Genomic DNA, 16,833 nt, shown 5'->3' with positions numbered 1-16,833 from the left:
ATACCATGAAGTCTAAATGCAGAGATTATGAGCATACTACTAGCCAGCAACCCCACTCAGTTTGCCAGTGGTGACGCATGAAAAATCTGATGAATGAACAACATTCCTCCCTGATACTTTCAGTTCCACCATCTCAAGGATGTATTTGCTAACTGTACAAACATCCACAACCATTCTCCGAAAGAATGGGAAAGATTTAATAAGAGTGAGTAACAGAGCTGTTATAAAAACATTTCAAAATTGACACTATGGCAAAGAGCCACGTTACAGCCCTGCATATCAAATGGCCAGGCGAGTCAATAGTAGCTCTCCTCTGCAACCTTTCCACTTCCAACTTATCAGAAAAAGATGCTTATATTTCTTCCTGAAAGGCCCTCGAATTGTCTAAATGGTACTAAAATAAGAACTGAGTGCAACCTGAGGCAGGATCAATTTGCCACACTTGGAACATTTCTCAGTTTATCGTGATACTCCTGCCTGTTTCTCCTCCAGATGGAGAGATAAGCAGTTTAACAGGGCAAGGCTGCTGTTTTTGGCTTATTTGTAGACCCTAAGAGGTACCAAGAGTAAGAAATACTGTCTGCTAAATGAAGCAGGAAACCTGAATAACTTCCGGCTTACTTCCCAAGGCCTGTTTGCCAAATATTAAATGAATTTATCCCCAGCACTGATGTGCTTAGCTCCAGCTGGATATACCATTTATTTCTTCCAAAGGCAAGAAGCCTGCAAGCATTTCCACCTCTGTATAGCTTTATTAAGTTCTATTGGATTTAAACCAAGCTTGTCTGGTGTCTCTTTTGTTTCCTTCACAGTCTGGGTCACCAATCTAAGTACTTTTCAGTACATCGCACTCGCCTGCAGAAATCTGACCTCTGTGTAAAGCCATTTGCTGATGGACACTGCTAATGGAAGGGGTTTTATAAGAAGAGATATTAAGTAATATAGTTTCACTTAAAAGCCTATATGAGGCTGACATTATGGACACGAGAGGATTATGCATGTGTGTGAAGAGTTCCTTCTCATACAGCACAGTGTCTTTTTAATTCGCTGCTTCACATCAAACCCAGTATCTCAAGCACCAGGAGTCTCTTCCCACTGGCTGTAACTCACACTTCCAAGCCGTCTCCACTCCTCTCTCACCTCATGTTCTGCCTCTCATAAAGCACAACCTTTTTTGTGCACATCCACCCTGCACCTGCTTACCCTGTTTCTTGAAACTCATTAAAGGGGTGAGGTTATGAGTTATGCTCTGAGTGAACCGCAGTGAATTTTACCTCTATGAACAATGGAGATACTTTCCATCCATGCCACGTTCAGATGACTGCAGGAACTCACTTGACAAACCTAACTGGCGAGGGATCAGCTTTTAGTACCTAGTAATTTTCACATGAGAAAAAGTTGCACAGACAACACAGAACATATAATCTTGTTCTTCACCAAAACAAACTGCTCCAGAATTTTTACTTTATAGAAGAAAAACACAGTTTGCATGTTACATTATTAACAACACAATTTTTGCAATAGGCTAACCAAACCTTGAAAAGTTCAGTGAACAAGTCTTTTATAAAAGCAACAAATTTCTTACCAGTAATAGAAACTGAAATAGGGCAGGTCTACTATTTCAGAGGTTTTTCTTTCTCCAGTTTTTGTGACAACATTTACTATTATTTTCCTGTGGTCTTAAGGAAATTTTGTGAGATCTCAGTTAGAAAAGACTCACCATCAGTTCAATTGAGCAGATTAGAAATAGTCTTTAAAAGTACCAGGGACAGTAATCAGCTGTTGGAACAGCTTCCTGAGCGTGGTAATGGCTATCTCCATTGCTAAAAACATCCAACTAAAGCTGCTGTAGTATGTTACATAGTATGAATTTTATTTATGGAATTTCTGTGGTTGTTTCTGAGTTAATTACAACAGATTTTCTGAATTTATTTCTATCCAGACTGTGATAGAAATCTCTTGAGTTTTATCACTACCTTTTAAGGGCCATTAGAGCTATATTAATTTATCGTCTATGTTGAAAGCTCTTACAGACTGACTTTAAAGAAACTTTCGCTTTTCATCTTTGCAGGATGAGGTCACTGCATAAATACACAAACCCCATACTTTAAAAGAAAGAAAAAAAAAATGCTTCAGACAAAATATTCATTCTGAATTTTTTCAAATAATTTTATTAAATGATCATGTTTTACATGTCATCAGACCTAACCCCTGAAGTGCAAAAATGTTTCTGAGGTATTAAGACTGGAGGAAAACAGGCACAGTATTGGTTGTTAGGGACACCACATTACAGCACAGTGGACTTTGTGAACACCAGGCTTTTATACAGCATTTGTAGGATCACAGAAAACTGAGAGTCTGTACATCTTCTGACTTGAGAGCTAAGAAGCCCTGATTGTTATCCAGTTGTGTTACATCAATGAAAACGCAGACTTTGTTGAAATAGGATGAGGACAAATATTAAAGAGGTGTTTCTCTAGGCCAGTATGTACAGTACTTTAAAAAATTAAATTCCAAATTAACTGATCAATCTGTGACCAAAATCCCAACTGTCTATCCAGTCCAGCTTATTATATGTCATGTCTACTATGGCCTCTCTTGTACACCAGAATTTTGTCTAGTCTACACAGCTATACCACTGCCCAGTGCTCCTGTTTGAAGGCAACTGGTCACTCTCAACTTCATTTAAATTTGTTGTTTATCAGATTCACTAGAGTCAACAGCATGGTACTGCCTGTGGCCTGTTATTCTTCTAGGTGCCCTCTTCCCCTCATCTATGCAGTGAAGAAGTCTAATCCATGGGGAGAATTTGCTACAGAAATAAGCATTGACCTACTATTCATTTATTTGCTTGTCTCTTCAGGGAGGCAGGGGGTAAAGGAATACTTTCTCCCCTTAGAGCATTTCCCAGGGTTAGAATTTGACTGAAAGTTGTAGATGTGGTGAATCCGTGCATAATTAATTTTCTGCAGAATATTAGTTAGAGTTAAAACTCACTCATATTCTCACTCAATGATTTTGTTGGGGAAAAAAGATTTCAACCTCAAAACTCACAGCATTTTTCCTGGCACCTACAGCAATTTGCCCTAAACCATTCGACTCAAAGATACCCAGCCAAATTCTGTTTTGCGTTACTTTATGTGCCATCACCACAATCCAATGGAAGAAGTATCTTAAGAAAACATTTTCAAATGAATAATAAGCAGAAGTCATTAATTACTCTAAGAGTATGTTTCTTTTTAGCCAAGACAGATGATAACAATTTCCTCCTGAGCCACAATTGTTTTTTCAAATTTGTAATGAAACATGAAAAAATGTAAGTGATTCTCATCTTAACAGACATTTATGATTGTAGAAATGTTTCTGAATGCATAAGGTTTTGCATAGCACATTTTGATACGTTCTCACCTTAAGCATCTTCAGCTTTAAGACCTGTTTGGGAAGCTGAAGACACGAGCTCTATTGTCAGCACACCCATGGGCGTTATGTCATATATAGTCTGATCACAAACACAATTGAGATTCTCTGTTTCCTAAGATTGTCACCAATATCACTGCTACTTACCTACACACAACAATGTCTAGCATGTCTACAAATAAAGAATAGCTGGAATAGAAGCTGGATACAGATGGAATGTTGCCTTTTTTTTTTTTTTTTTTAGTGGAAGCATATTTCATGGACAAGAAAGGCAACCTCAAAAAGTGCAAGTAAATCACTTTCAGTTAAAAACTGGGTTTCGGATGCCACTCAAGACTGAGTTGTTGGGCCAATTTCTGTGCAGAAGAGTTAGGGAACACACAAAAAAGAAAACACTTGTGATTCCGAGGATGACCACGCCTGAAATCAGTGCACTGGTGACTGAATTCAGCTGGAAAGGAGGTCCGTGTTGAGCTGCAAGAACAAAAATGCACAGGTAATCTCCGGTTAGAAATTCTCAGCAGTGCCAAATGCTGCTGTCTTTATATCAAATAGAGAATAATTACAGCAAAAGACTAAAATTATACTTCAGAATGAGTACCTGTCTACTTGGATAAAATTTATCTAAGTATACTTAGAAAACTGGTAGTTCTTTCACTACCAATTATACTGGGGAATAAAGACAATAAGGATACTTCCAACACACAATCCCTCACACTGGGTGACCAACCTTGACCTTTTATATTTAGGAGAAAATTGCCACGGCCCAAGAGCTGTCGAGGCAGAGGTGTAAGGATAACTGTTTCCATGCCAGGAGGGAAAGGCAGCTGTTTTTATGGGGTCCAATCAAAGAAGATAAGGGAACAGATAGCTAGTACAGTTCTGAGGACAGCATCAGTTGCTTCTGCCACTGGGTCCTGTTACAAGCAAGTAAGAAGCAGGATGGCTTAACAGACCATCCTTTCTTTACTAATCATTAGCAACTCCCCATTACCAGCAAAATAACATACAAACTGAAAAATGTCCTCCAAGTGTCCATAGGAGAAGCACTGTAAAAAAATTAAAGCCCAGATCTCCCTGCAGCCTACTTCCTTCCTCACTCTACTACTGACCACTAGTTCTAGCCAAAGTTCTTCATGAGCTCTTCATGTGGTTAAATGCCAGAACAAGAACTAAGGCAGGACTCTCCTGAGTTTGAGCTCTGAACCGAACTGCACCTTAACAACCATTTTGCTGCACAGCTCCCATATGGCATAAGCAGATTTTACTGCTTAAGTCTGATTTTGCTTCTGGCAGTTGCAATGCTTCTTCACCCTCATATGTCATAGCAACAGATTTTCATTTCAACTCCACCACAGGAATTAGAAGCTGCTTTGTTGGTGAGGTTGGATATACAAAATGAAACTGAGCAATCCAAATTCACCAAATATTTTCATTATGGCAGGGTGCCAGTATTTACTTATTTAAAAGACAAAAGCCAAAAAGAAGAAAAAACAAACAAAACATTCTAGCTCAGTGCCTCAAACTGAATCAAAAGGGTTCATTCTCCTCAGTTCTGTTTCAATCATAAAACATCTCTTTTGTGTTTCTTGGAATTTTGATTAACTTACCAAGCTGAGAGTTGTTGGTTGGTGTCTCATCTGCATTAAAACAAGCAAACAAACAAACAAACGAGATGCATTATATTTTACAGACACCTGGTACCTGCCCCCCTCTTCTCTTTGCATACAAAGGCTAGCAGACGGCTTTATTTTCAAAACACATCAACTATATTTGCAACATTGACTAGCTGTTTTTAGTATCTCTGGTAAGATCAGTATGACAACATTAATTATATGAAGTCTCTTCATTTTTTTAGGCAAATGCAACAACTCAAAGTTACTTAGTATTCTGAGGGGGAAAAAAGAAAGCATGCAAACAAGAAAAAGTTTTTCCAAGGAAAACTAAAGCAACGACCTTAAGCGATGACAAAAACACCATTTCTCAACGTACCCTATGCTCTTGGCTCCTACATACTGTACTCGGGGAAACATTTATATTCCATCTCCACTTACCATTGCCCATCTCAAAACTACACTTTTTGTCACTGTTTTTGCTTTTTCATGCAACGTGTAATCACAGCTTATGTATACATCTATTTTGAGCAGCTGTCTTCTATGGTTAAGTGAGACAGCCATCAAAAGCTTACAATCTCACCTTCACAGATAGGTGCTTACTTTGACTCTGAATACAGAGACCAAAACATTTTCTGTTGTGTATTTCTCTTGCAGTGACTTACTTTAGTTTAACAATCATGAATGAAGTTTCTCTGAAAAGAAGGTAATTTTAGAAATAAGAGTTCAGAAATACACAGGAGAAGGACCATTATTCATCTGCTGCAGCACTATTCAGTTCCTACTAAGGTAATTACATAAGTAGTGCTGTTACCAGAACAATTGATGATTAGAGTAATGGGAAGGCTTGGCTAACTATGTGAGGTGCTTCTGGTGAGACACTGAAGTGCACAGGACCAGCCCAGGCATAGATGCAGCACCAACTCAAATGTGGAAACCAGGGGGTTGCACATCTGCAGCCACATGACAAGCATATGTATTATGCTCAGCCAGGTGCAGCAGGTTTTATGGGCTCCCTAGTAAAACTAGAGCAGATCTGTTCTTGAAAATAGTATTAAGCACCTTTGTATAGCATTGTGTCAAAGACAGCACTGCCACCCATAGGATTCCTCATCCACAAAGCAGTCAATTCTGTTCAGCTTGAAGTTTTCCCATGCCCGCCCCCCTTTTTTTCTTTGACCACACTATTCACGAACCTCACATCACCAGTGCACTTACCACTTATTTGCACAACAGGAAAAGACAGTGGTAGAAAATAGCAATTACCTCTTTTTGCTCCAGAAGGAAAAGTGAAGTTTAAGCCAGATTAACTTGACCAATAACACTCGGGAAATTGGTGGCACATTCCAGAACTAAATCACTGCTTTTCGAAGTACATCCCACCAAAACATGCCTCTGTCAGTGGGAGTGGAATGGCCCAAAAGTATGCTGTATGAAGAAATCTGTCTAATCTAATAACGCCTTAGTCACATATCTCAACTAAAAGACACCTAAAAAAATACTACTTCCCTTATCATAGAATCATTTTTGAATTGGAAGAGACCCTTAAATGTCACCTAGTCGTCTTCCCCTGCAACGAGCAGGGACACCTACAGCTAGATCAGGTTGCTCAGAGCCCCATCCAGTCTGACCTTCAATGTCTATAAGAACAGGGCACACACCACATCTCTGGGCAACCTGTGTCAGTGCCTCATCTCCCTTGTTGTAAAGAATTTCCTTATACTAGTCTAAGTCTCCCCTCTTTTAGTTTGAAACCATCTCCCCTTGTCCTGTCACAACAGACCCTGCTAAAGTCTGTCTCTTTCTTCTTTACACCCCCCCTGTAGATACTGAAAGGCTGCTATCAGGTCTCTCTGGAGCCTTTTCTTCTCCAGGCTGAACAGCCCCAGCTCTCTCAGTCTTATTAGTGTTTTCATTAAAAATAATAATAATAATCAAGAACGGTCAACAAATTATATATATTAGTTTATCATAGCTTTGGGATCATCAAATACCCGTGGTAAGATCTTGAGTTGCTTGAAGTAATGCTTTATTTAAAGCTAATACATTAATATCTTTTATTATTATTATTATTATTAAAAAATGCATCCACAGCATTTGAATCAAACTTTACTCTTTAACAGGGACTGTTCACATGCCAAGCTTTATATAGTTCTCATTCCTTGCCTAAGGCAGTGTTTCACTAGCATGTGTTTAAGCAAATCTGTCATTTATTTTCAATATGCATTCATTCATGCAACTCTGAAGTTAGTTTTTTTTCACTTTTTATTGACTTATCAGATGATAGTAAGGGTACTCAATTGGGACCATTTATAATACAGAAGAAAATACAGTTTTTCCTTGATGAAACGTTGCTTATAACTGAGGATATCTGATTCTAAAAAATTGTCTCTTTGTAGATGGCTCCAAATTATGGAGGGTCAGTCGCCCTCCTTGTGCGTGTGGGCATAACTACTTTGCATGTAAAGAAGGATTTTATGCTCAAGTGTTTCAATTATCTTTCCTAGACAAGACTCAGTCCTGTACTCAGATTCCTAAATCTAAGGCTGCTGAAATCTGCAAACTAAATTTCTTCAACAGTTTTAAAACGTTTTATTTTTATTATGTTGTCTACAGCAGTCACAGAAGTACTTTTCAGAGACTGCAGGTTGGTTTAAAACAAAACCAACAAACATCAATCAAAAAAACCTCCACATTTTGACAATAAAAATGGACCTCCTTAGAGTTCCACTCAGGATCTGAAAGCTGAAGGCTAATAGCATGTATTAACATAAATAGTAACCCACAGGTGAAGGTGGAAGAAATGGCAAATAGAAAATGACAGTATTTATTAGCTGTCCAAATTAACTTGTGATGCTGAACACAGTACCTTAAATTCCATTAACTTCCAAAAAAAAAAAAAAAAAAAAAGTCACTGACTTTGGGTTTTTATTTTCATGGGGTAAAGAGAAAGTGCGAGTGCTAAGCAGAAATACTAGCTCATCCTTTCTACTAGATTCCAGTAGTTGAAGAAAAATCACCCAAACTCATGGAGAATCCATCCTTTTTCTAAGTCATTACAAATTTCTGTTAAACTGTTAAAACATATCCCCAGGTGTTTGAAATTTCTGCCATGCATAGAAAAAGTTTGCTCGTTCCTACCACTCCTCGTAATGATGGGGCCAGCAGTGATCACAGCGTTGCCAGAGGTGCTCTGAGGCCTCCAAGTTGTTCTGCTACCAGCATCTCTTCTTTCTCTGTGACTGCAAATCTGAGTGGTTAATGAAAACAATCACTGTTTCAGACTGGAATGGAATTATTGCCCTTCTGTGCTTCCTGTTTTAATGGAAGTTCTTTTACAAGCAATACTACAACTTTTATTTCTTATAGTATGCATTAAATTACTTTGCAATAAAAACAACTGCAATATTCTGTAGAAGAGTATCTTGTAAATGCCTAGCTTCCCGTTGTAGTTTGCCTTACTTCATTTACAGAACTACATTGCTGTTGTGTACAAGATTCATCTTACAGTTTATTAAATTTTCAGTAGTTAATTTCCCAATGCTTTGTTTACAGTCAGTTTTCACAATAAATGTGTTTTGCCTGACTACAGATAGACAACATGCTACAGTTCCTGTTCTAGCAGAGTTCTTAAGTTAAACTTCATATTTTTCCATGGACTCCTAAATAGCAATGACACATTAAAACCATTCCCAGCATTCTACCATCTGGAATCCACTTTTAATTAGCATCTCTCTTATCTATCTTAATCTTGGTTACTCAAGAATGCTTCAAACAAGATTATTTCTTGGATTTCAACTGCATGTGAAAGAATCTCAAAACCCATAGAACATGCACCTCCACAAAAACAAAGAATTGCATTTAAATTATTTAAGTAATAAAATAATGCACAAAATGTCGGAATTGAGGGCATTTTAAAATTTTGAATGGAAAGTCATTCAGCAGGAAATGATACTGCATTTTGAAGATATCAGCGCAGAATATTTTGTGTTCAATATACAAACTGTGTTTCAGTTTCCAAAATATATTTGTTGTTTGCAATGCCCCCAGAAGGAAATAATCTTTGAATTGAATTGAATGTTTGAATGTCAACACCACAGCACTTTTGTAACTATAAGGGAGATTATAATAAATAAGAGGGGGAGGCATTATTTTTTCCCCACTATAAGCAATACTTTCAAATATCCCTCAGAGTAAGTTTGCTTACCATTACAATAAGTTTTATATTAATTATATTAAAAATATTTATATTAATCTGCAATGATTACGGATACTTTGTTTCTATGCTATATTAAGACTACTAGATCTCAAGATGTCTCAGTCATTACTTTTAATAAGCAGCTAAGGATCAAAAGAAAAAAGATGACTGATTGCATGTCCAACAACCTGTGCAACCTGCACATCTATTATGGATGAGCACATTCATTACCATATTCACCATAAGTTGTTTTACATTCCTTCAGATGCACAAAGTTCATCTTATTTTGACTATACAAGTCACCTTTATTCTGTGCATTCCAAGCATCTGTTACTCTTGGATGCAGACTAACTCCAGTGTGACTATCTTACATTCAGAGAATTTGCATCAATTTCCATCAATTGAAACTTACTGGCACAAGAAAGGGACAGTCATCTGCTCTGCACAGCTTTGTCACGCAGTGGAGGAAGACCGTAGACATCTTCTGGTTCTTGTGCTTCACAAAGCGGAATACCTCAAATGAAAACCGCCCCATTTGGCTCTTGCCATTTTCAATGATAGTTGTCTGAGGGTCCTTGTCACAGCTAGTTTTTGTAGAGAAGATTAAAGCTAGTATGATTAGATAGATGGCTGGCTTTTTAAAGCTATTAGGTGAGAATAAGACAGTTAGGCAGTCAAGTTAGTGCTTTGGGTCAACTGTAAAGAACATACTGCCATGATGTCCAACGTGTGCAGCCACAGTCACACAACAGGCTGCGAAGTCCTGCACTCACTGCTACAGAAACACTGTGCTTCGTTTTGTTTTGCAACATCACAGTTGCAAACTAAGGTACCATTTAATTCCAGTGATATAAAAAAAAACTAAAGGCAAAAGCAATAAGTTACCAGTTATGCTAACTGGTATAGACAGGTAATTCCACATGAAGACAATATTCTAGCAGCCTTCATTGGTGAGATTTAATCTGAGATACTGCCAAGATACTATTCACATTTTTCAAAACTCCAATTCAAGTAAATATTATTGAGAGTAGCAGGAACATCTACTTAACTTTAATCATTTCCTTTACTCTTTTCCTAAATACCAATCTACAACATTTTATAACATAGTCATTCACTGCAAGAGTATCTTTGGTAAAACAAAGGCCAGTTTGCACGTTTCTGTTGTCTCTAGTAGACACATTTTAGATGTACGTTTCTCCACCATAATTCTTATTACTCTGAAATTGATCCTATGTTTACGTTCAGAAAAAGCTGAGTCTTGACATGTTATCTGTAAGTCCAGCCCTTAGCCTCTCTACTAATATTTCTTAGAGTTTTCAAGCAGCCTAGAAACCACTATCTGAGAAATTTATAACTGTGTTTTTTAAAAGAAGGACCTACAATTACTGAGTTGCACAGGATTTACCTGAAAAAAAGATCATATCGAAGATCATCACTCGGATTACCAGATGGTGTAGTGTAACAGTAGTCCATCAAAACATTCCACCTGTACAGAGGCAAAGTGATAGATGATGATGGAAATGGCAGTATAAGAGCAGGAATAGACAGTGAGGGAAAACTTTCATTATGAGGACAACAGCAAGATACGCATTCAATATCGAGGATTTTATATCCTTCAGTTGAAGGTAATGATTGTCAAACACTAACCACCACTTTAATGCACAAAAGGTTACAAAGACAGACAGTTGCTTCTAAATCGGAATAACTTAAAAACCCAGGAGCTGAATAGGCATCAGAACAAGAAATAACATCCTCTATGGTACCTGCCATCAAGGTTGGTTGCTCTCACAGCTGCATATATTTTGGTTTTCAAAGGTAAACCTGTACTTGGAATGAGGAGCTGCTGGCTGTAGGTCGAGTCCTGAAAAATAAACATTGACTCAATATACCAGAAATCCCACTGTGACAAATCATCGGCATTCACAAAATAAACTCTCATCTAATTTTTTCAACTTGTGTTAGAGCACATAAGACAGTAATAGACTTTCTGTCTCTTTGTGTCCCATTTCTGGGAGGAAGTACAAAACAGTGCCAGCACTGCACTGTAGGCATTTGCAGTTTGTCTAGGCAGTTTGTCAGTAAAGACCAACAATTCATATGTCTTATTCCATGCAGCTATTGGGGAATATCTATTTATTTATCATCATATGAAGTGGCTGGGTCAGTGACTGAAGAAAAGGTACTATTTATGAACAAGGTTACTGCAAATGAACACCTCAGTATGTCTTCCAATGCTCACATGCAGTCAAGTGGCTGCCGTGGTTTTCTAAAGGAAGAGTATAATTATATTGTCAGAGAGCAACCTTTCTCAGGGAAGGTTCTCAGGTTTTAAGTAGCAAAAGTCTTCTTTTAAATTGTAATGTTTCAAGAATTCCATTTGAAGAAACAAAACAGCTAAAAATTGGCCATACATAACAATGACTATATATAGACATAGCTGCTTTGCTAGTTTCTTGTTCACATTAACTTCTCTTTAGCAATGACCCACAGATGCCATGAAACAAATTTAGAATGACAGATGTTAATTTAGCATATCAAAATGCACTTACTGTTAATGTCACCTATGTCAAATAAGGTTGCTAATCCATAAAGAACAGAAACTCAGCATGTTAATACCTCTTGTGAGAGGTCAAAGCACTCAAGTAGAATTTTGGAAGTGCTACAATAGAACCAGCGTGGCAGGCAAGAGCAGCAGCTGACAGTAACAAGAAGAATTAAGTATATAAATCAAGAGATTTTTCTAAGGAAATAGTGCCAAAAATCACAGCTTGCTCAATATCCACCCTTTTCATTACTGGAGGCCTTGGGAGCCATGCATGCACAAATGATCCTTTAGGATGTTAAACAGTTACCTTGCCACGTATAAAGTCAATTATACAAATTTCTAATATCAAATGCCACCAAATTTTCCAAAATAATGAAAAACATTCTACAGTAAGTCCCTCATTCTGTAAGTTTTGGAGATTCACTGGGCAATCTGGTCTAGCATTAGATATGGAGGTTGGTGGCCCTGCTTGTGGCAGGGGGTTGGAGCTTGATGATCTTTGATGTTCCTTCCAACCCAAGCCATTCTATGATTCTATGATTCACAATCAACTTGTAAACCTCCTGGGGTAGAGAAGATAAAACCCATTTTTCTGAGAATTAACTGAGAAATAAATGCATTTTCAGTACAAGCATTAATAGCATTTATAATTCAGAATTAGGTCCTGAAAGGCAGCAACAAACAAGTGGTGGCCAGTTCCTTTTCTTACAGAGAAGTTTGCCAACAGTCCCTCTTCCTCATCTTTTTGGTCAGGATTATTTAAAAATCAGAGAAGTATAATCTTCATTTTAACAGATTAAGAACTGATATTCAGAGCTCTGCCAAACAAACAAGATTTTTTTAAAGAATGCCTTTGGAGAATGTCCTGTTACAATATTTATAGCTCATTATGTTCAAAGTTTAAAGCATTGACTTTTAAATCAGTTGCATGAATTATAACTCAATGTCATGATGACATGAATAATAATGCAAAAAATCGGAATCATAATTTACAAAAATGTTGCCTGATAGATTGAGAAATTGATATTTAAATCAGGTATTTAAAATGTATGAATAAAAATTTTAATCAACGGGAAAAAATCATTTCAGGGATTAATGTTGTTATTAAGTAGAGGTCCACACGTTTTTCACATTTTACTGTCACCATCCATATTTACACAGGAAAAACGTACACAATAATGCACATCCAAGTTAAATTACCTAAAAGGGTATATGACAGAGAGGTTAGCTAAAGCCTATTAGAATTATTGACCCTTAAAATCATGTAAGTTCACAAAATGAGGTAACAAGTACAGTGGGTTTCAGTTTTATAACAAATCCCACATCCCTCATGACAATTAAAGATGATCAAAACACTCTTATGAGCCTTGAACATAAAAATACTCCAGCAAAAGAGCTGCCATTTATTGCTAAGGGAACAGGTCTATAATATTTTTATAGAATACTACAGACTATCCTCTGTATCAGTGCAATGTACCTATGCACATACACACACAGATATATAGAAATATGCCCATAAATATAATGAATGAAAACACGACTATGCACACTGAAGTATGGCTATAACTACTACAACTGATTATTTGCATGGCATTAGAACCTTAAAGCCAGAGCTGTAAATTGATGAATTGCATAAATACAGACTGTGCCTCCTCAAAGACCAGCTACCCAAACACAAGGCAAGAGGTACATGCAAACAAAAAGGTCCAGAGAACCTAGATTAAAGCTGTCCAAACTGAAGGCCTGGTCCTTCATCAGAGGAATGGGAGGAGAATAACACCTAACAAAGAGGACTTTACAATTTGCTCTACAAATCCAGTTTGTACCTACAGAATGCAGAGATGGATTTCATCCAGGTCGTGTTACTGTGTTTTATACTCACATTGTAAAGCAACAAATTCAAAGTGCTGATAAATGTACCATTGTTCTCCCTTACAGAAATAGCAGCCGATGACCTACAACAGAACCAGAAGAATCGTGAAGATCAAAAATGCATTTTATTTTTGTCTTTACACACTTCAGTGTTTTTTATTGTTAAAAAACTCAATGAGCTGTATCGCAAGAAGTTAATTTATCTGTTTGGGTTATAAACCTCAGAAATACAAGCTTATAGTGGAAACACTGACAGAACCTTAACTATATGGAAAATAATGGATACTGTCAAAAACATGAATCAGAAAAATAATTAGCAGAGAGGCAAAGTGACAAGAAGGAACCTGCTTTTCATGATGTACAGGATCTACTAATGGAAATATTTTCTTCCAAACAATTTCAAAAAGAATTTCCATGTTTACTGCTGTCATTTTGTCATCAGAATACAATAACTTTAAGGCAAGCTTTACAAGAAAGCCCACAGTAGCTTCTCATAAATACTATGGTATCTCATACAGTGATGGTAATTAATTTCCCTTTTTACCTTTGCATCACCTCTTCTTTCAGTGTATTTTTTTTTCATTCTCTTTACTATTATAAAAAGCTAAGTATCATCATGTTGACAGTACTGCTATAGCATGCAAATATTTAGGTATGCACAGATACAAATATATATGGACTTATACAAATATGGGAATGAAACACATAGGAATGAAAAGGACACTTACGAAGCAAGCTGGGTATTGTTAACCAGGTACTCCAGAGGATAGCTACAGCTAAATTTGTACAGAAGCCCAGGTAAATAGCTGATAATAGTTGGTGGGTCTGGTGTATCTATATAGCCCGAAACATTACCTATCTGTACCACTGAGATATTCCCATAAGCATTGACACCTCGAGCTGAGGACACCTATTGAGGGAGATAGAAAACAAGTATTACCAGGAAGTTGAACGTGGGACAAGAGTTATACCTGATGCTTCACCCATCATTCACCCAGAAATATCTTCAGGAAGATCTGCTGAAAATGAGTTTGCTTTATCAACACCGTGTTGCTTATGTTCTGTCTCTAACCTCCCCAGGATCAAGCATATACAGTTCATAGGGGATATCACTGTTCTTGAAACACAGATTTGAGTAACATTTGAGTAAAACTGATGAATCCTGGTAAGCACTTTCTCTGGGAATTCCCAATGAATTTGAGTGTTTTGGACAATGGTGAAGGAACTTTTCTATTACAATGCCAATGGCATGTGACTAACTGCTCAGTCAATGGCAGGAAAATGCTCAGTATCAGATTTTCTAGTCTGTCCCTTGCTTAAGAAACACAACCTGGAGCACCTAGGTAGCATAACCTGCCACTGCTATTTGGCTTTCTCCCCATCCCATCCTCCCAAAAATCAAAAAGGTTGGTATTCCCTTTGTTTATATGGAAAGCAAGTTTGAAGCCTTCATTGTGAAAAAAAGCCAAAAAGTTGCATGGGATTTTACTATTCCATCGTGGGGACCCTAAAACTTGTAGCTCCTTCATCCTCTTTGTGGCTCAGCATGCCTAGACAGGTTGAGAAGAATTTTTGGTTATACTTTTATCTTGTGCAGATTTGTGGGAGCCCCGTTGGAATCTCCAATCTGCAGTTGTTTGGATTGATAAGAAAGCACGTTCTTAAAGTTATAATCAAAGAGCATGTTGACAGTGTGACTGACTCCACACGAAGAGCAAAAAGTTCCTTCCTGTCAACTTCTAACACAGGAGATGGAAGGTACTCAGAGACTGGGAAAAGTGAATCTTGAGCTTGGTGAACTTGGTTTTGTTGAAAATTTTAAAGAAAACTCAGCCTGAGGCAAATAGGTCAGAGAGCATTTTGAACAATTCAGCACAGTTTGACAAAATTATTAGCAACTGAAAACAGCAGCACTGTTATGAAAACTGACAGCTAACTTTGATTGTATGAATTGCAGGTAGAACATAAGCCTTAAAAATAATACATTTTTACACATTTTTGTTATTTATTCATAGGCAGTTTGATACAAACAGTGAAGACCTGTACAGGGCAACATATACAACTTGTGCAAGCTCACTCTTCCTTGGTTGAAGTCTAAGACTTTTTTTTTTTTTTTTTTTTCCAGTCATTCACTGGTAGATAACTCTTTTTCAAGGGAGTGAAATTTATATTGGTAGGAAACAGGGTTTGAAGTCAGCTCCTGGATCAGATTCTGGTTTGAAAAACTAGCTAAATGTTACATTTAATTATTAGTTACATAAGGATATGCATTATTTATGCACAAAACAGTAACAAAATGCAGACTCTGAAGTCACAGTCAGACAAAACATCATAGCACAGATTGACACTGCACCAAGTAAAAGACCCGAGTTGAACATACAGATCTGATCTTCAGGCCCACACTTTGATTTATATATATATATATATATATATATATATATATATATATATATATATATATATACACATACATATAAAATATGTAAATATGTATATATGTATACTTTATATATATATATATGCATATAAAATTTGAGCACATAGTTAATTGCCATTCTTCATTTTGTGGGTGTTTGGTGAATTTTTGTTTGCTGGCGTAATATTCCCAGTGTGATTGAAAACTTTAGTTTGTTGCCAGATAGTTCCACAGAGAGGAGATCCTAAAAAGAAGTGAATGCCATGAGAGCACTACTTGTAGAGATGCCTGCTGTGAGCTTCCTCCCTCACGGGGCCGAGTCCTCTAGCCAGGTTATTTCCGCTGCAAGATTCAGCCTGAAGGCCCTGCCTTATCACAATATATATAGGATCAATCAACAAGCCCTTTCACACAAGACCTCAGAAGCACCCAGATTATAACTCTCATGCTCTTAAAAATATTTTTCTTTTATTCCACAAGCAGGTATTTGAAAAGTTTCAGGAAAACAAAATATGTTCATGAAGTTTTTAAGAATGCCTTGTGAAAACATCTTTTTCACTGAAAAAAAAATTACTACTATGTGAAATGTACCATCTAATCAGAGGGCAAATGTGTCCCATCACGTTTTCTGGTTAGAAATCAAGGTACATTTTCAGCTTCCTCTGGTTTTCTTTGATGTATGCATTATATTGCTCACTGGGAAAGACAATGCAAACATTATCCATAAAAGATGTAATGCTGTCAGGACATTCACTTGACCCCATGCATAAAC

General features: G+C 37.1%; 1 protein-coding gene across 8 annotated transcripts in view; it reads right to left on the bottom strand.

Annotated features, from left to right (window-relative positions):
* Positions 1 to 2,217: 2,217 nt before the first annotated feature.
* The window catches only part of ZPLD1 (zona pellucida like domain containing 1), a 161,656-nt gene continuing 147,040 nt past the window's right edge, over positions 2,218 to 16,833 (bottom strand). For all 8 annotated transcript variants that reach the window (XM_048966078.1, XM_048966107.1, XM_048966125.1 and 5 more), the window contains 8 exons: positions 14,374 to 14,555; positions 13,656 to 13,728; positions 10,992 to 11,089; positions 10,634 to 10,714; positions 9,641 to 9,812; positions 8,172 to 8,280; positions 5,028 to 5,057; positions 2,218 to 3,891 (listed from right to left, as the gene is read on the bottom strand). In XM_048966078.1, coding sequence (XP_048822035.1) covers positions 3,719 to 3,891; positions 5,028 to 5,057; positions 8,172 to 8,280; positions 9,641 to 9,812; positions 10,634 to 10,714; positions 10,992 to 11,089; positions 13,656 to 13,728; positions 14,374 to 14,555 — 918 coding nt within the window. In that variant the 3' untranslated portion in view covers positions 2,218 to 3,718. The remainder of the gene's footprint in view (positions 3,892 to 5,027; positions 5,058 to 8,171; positions 8,281 to 9,640; positions 9,813 to 10,633; positions 10,715 to 10,991; positions 11,090 to 13,655; positions 13,729 to 14,373; positions 14,556 to 16,833) is intronic.

The sequence above is a fragment of the Lagopus muta genome, chromosome 1 (genome assembly GCF_023343835.1).
Source record: "Lagopus muta isolate bLagMut1 chromosome 1, bLagMut1 primary, whole genome shotgun sequence".
NCBI classification, from domain to species: Eukaryota; Metazoa; Chordata; class Aves; order Galliformes; family Phasianidae; genus Lagopus; species Lagopus muta.
This window is presented reverse-complemented; position numbering and strand designations above follow the sequence as displayed.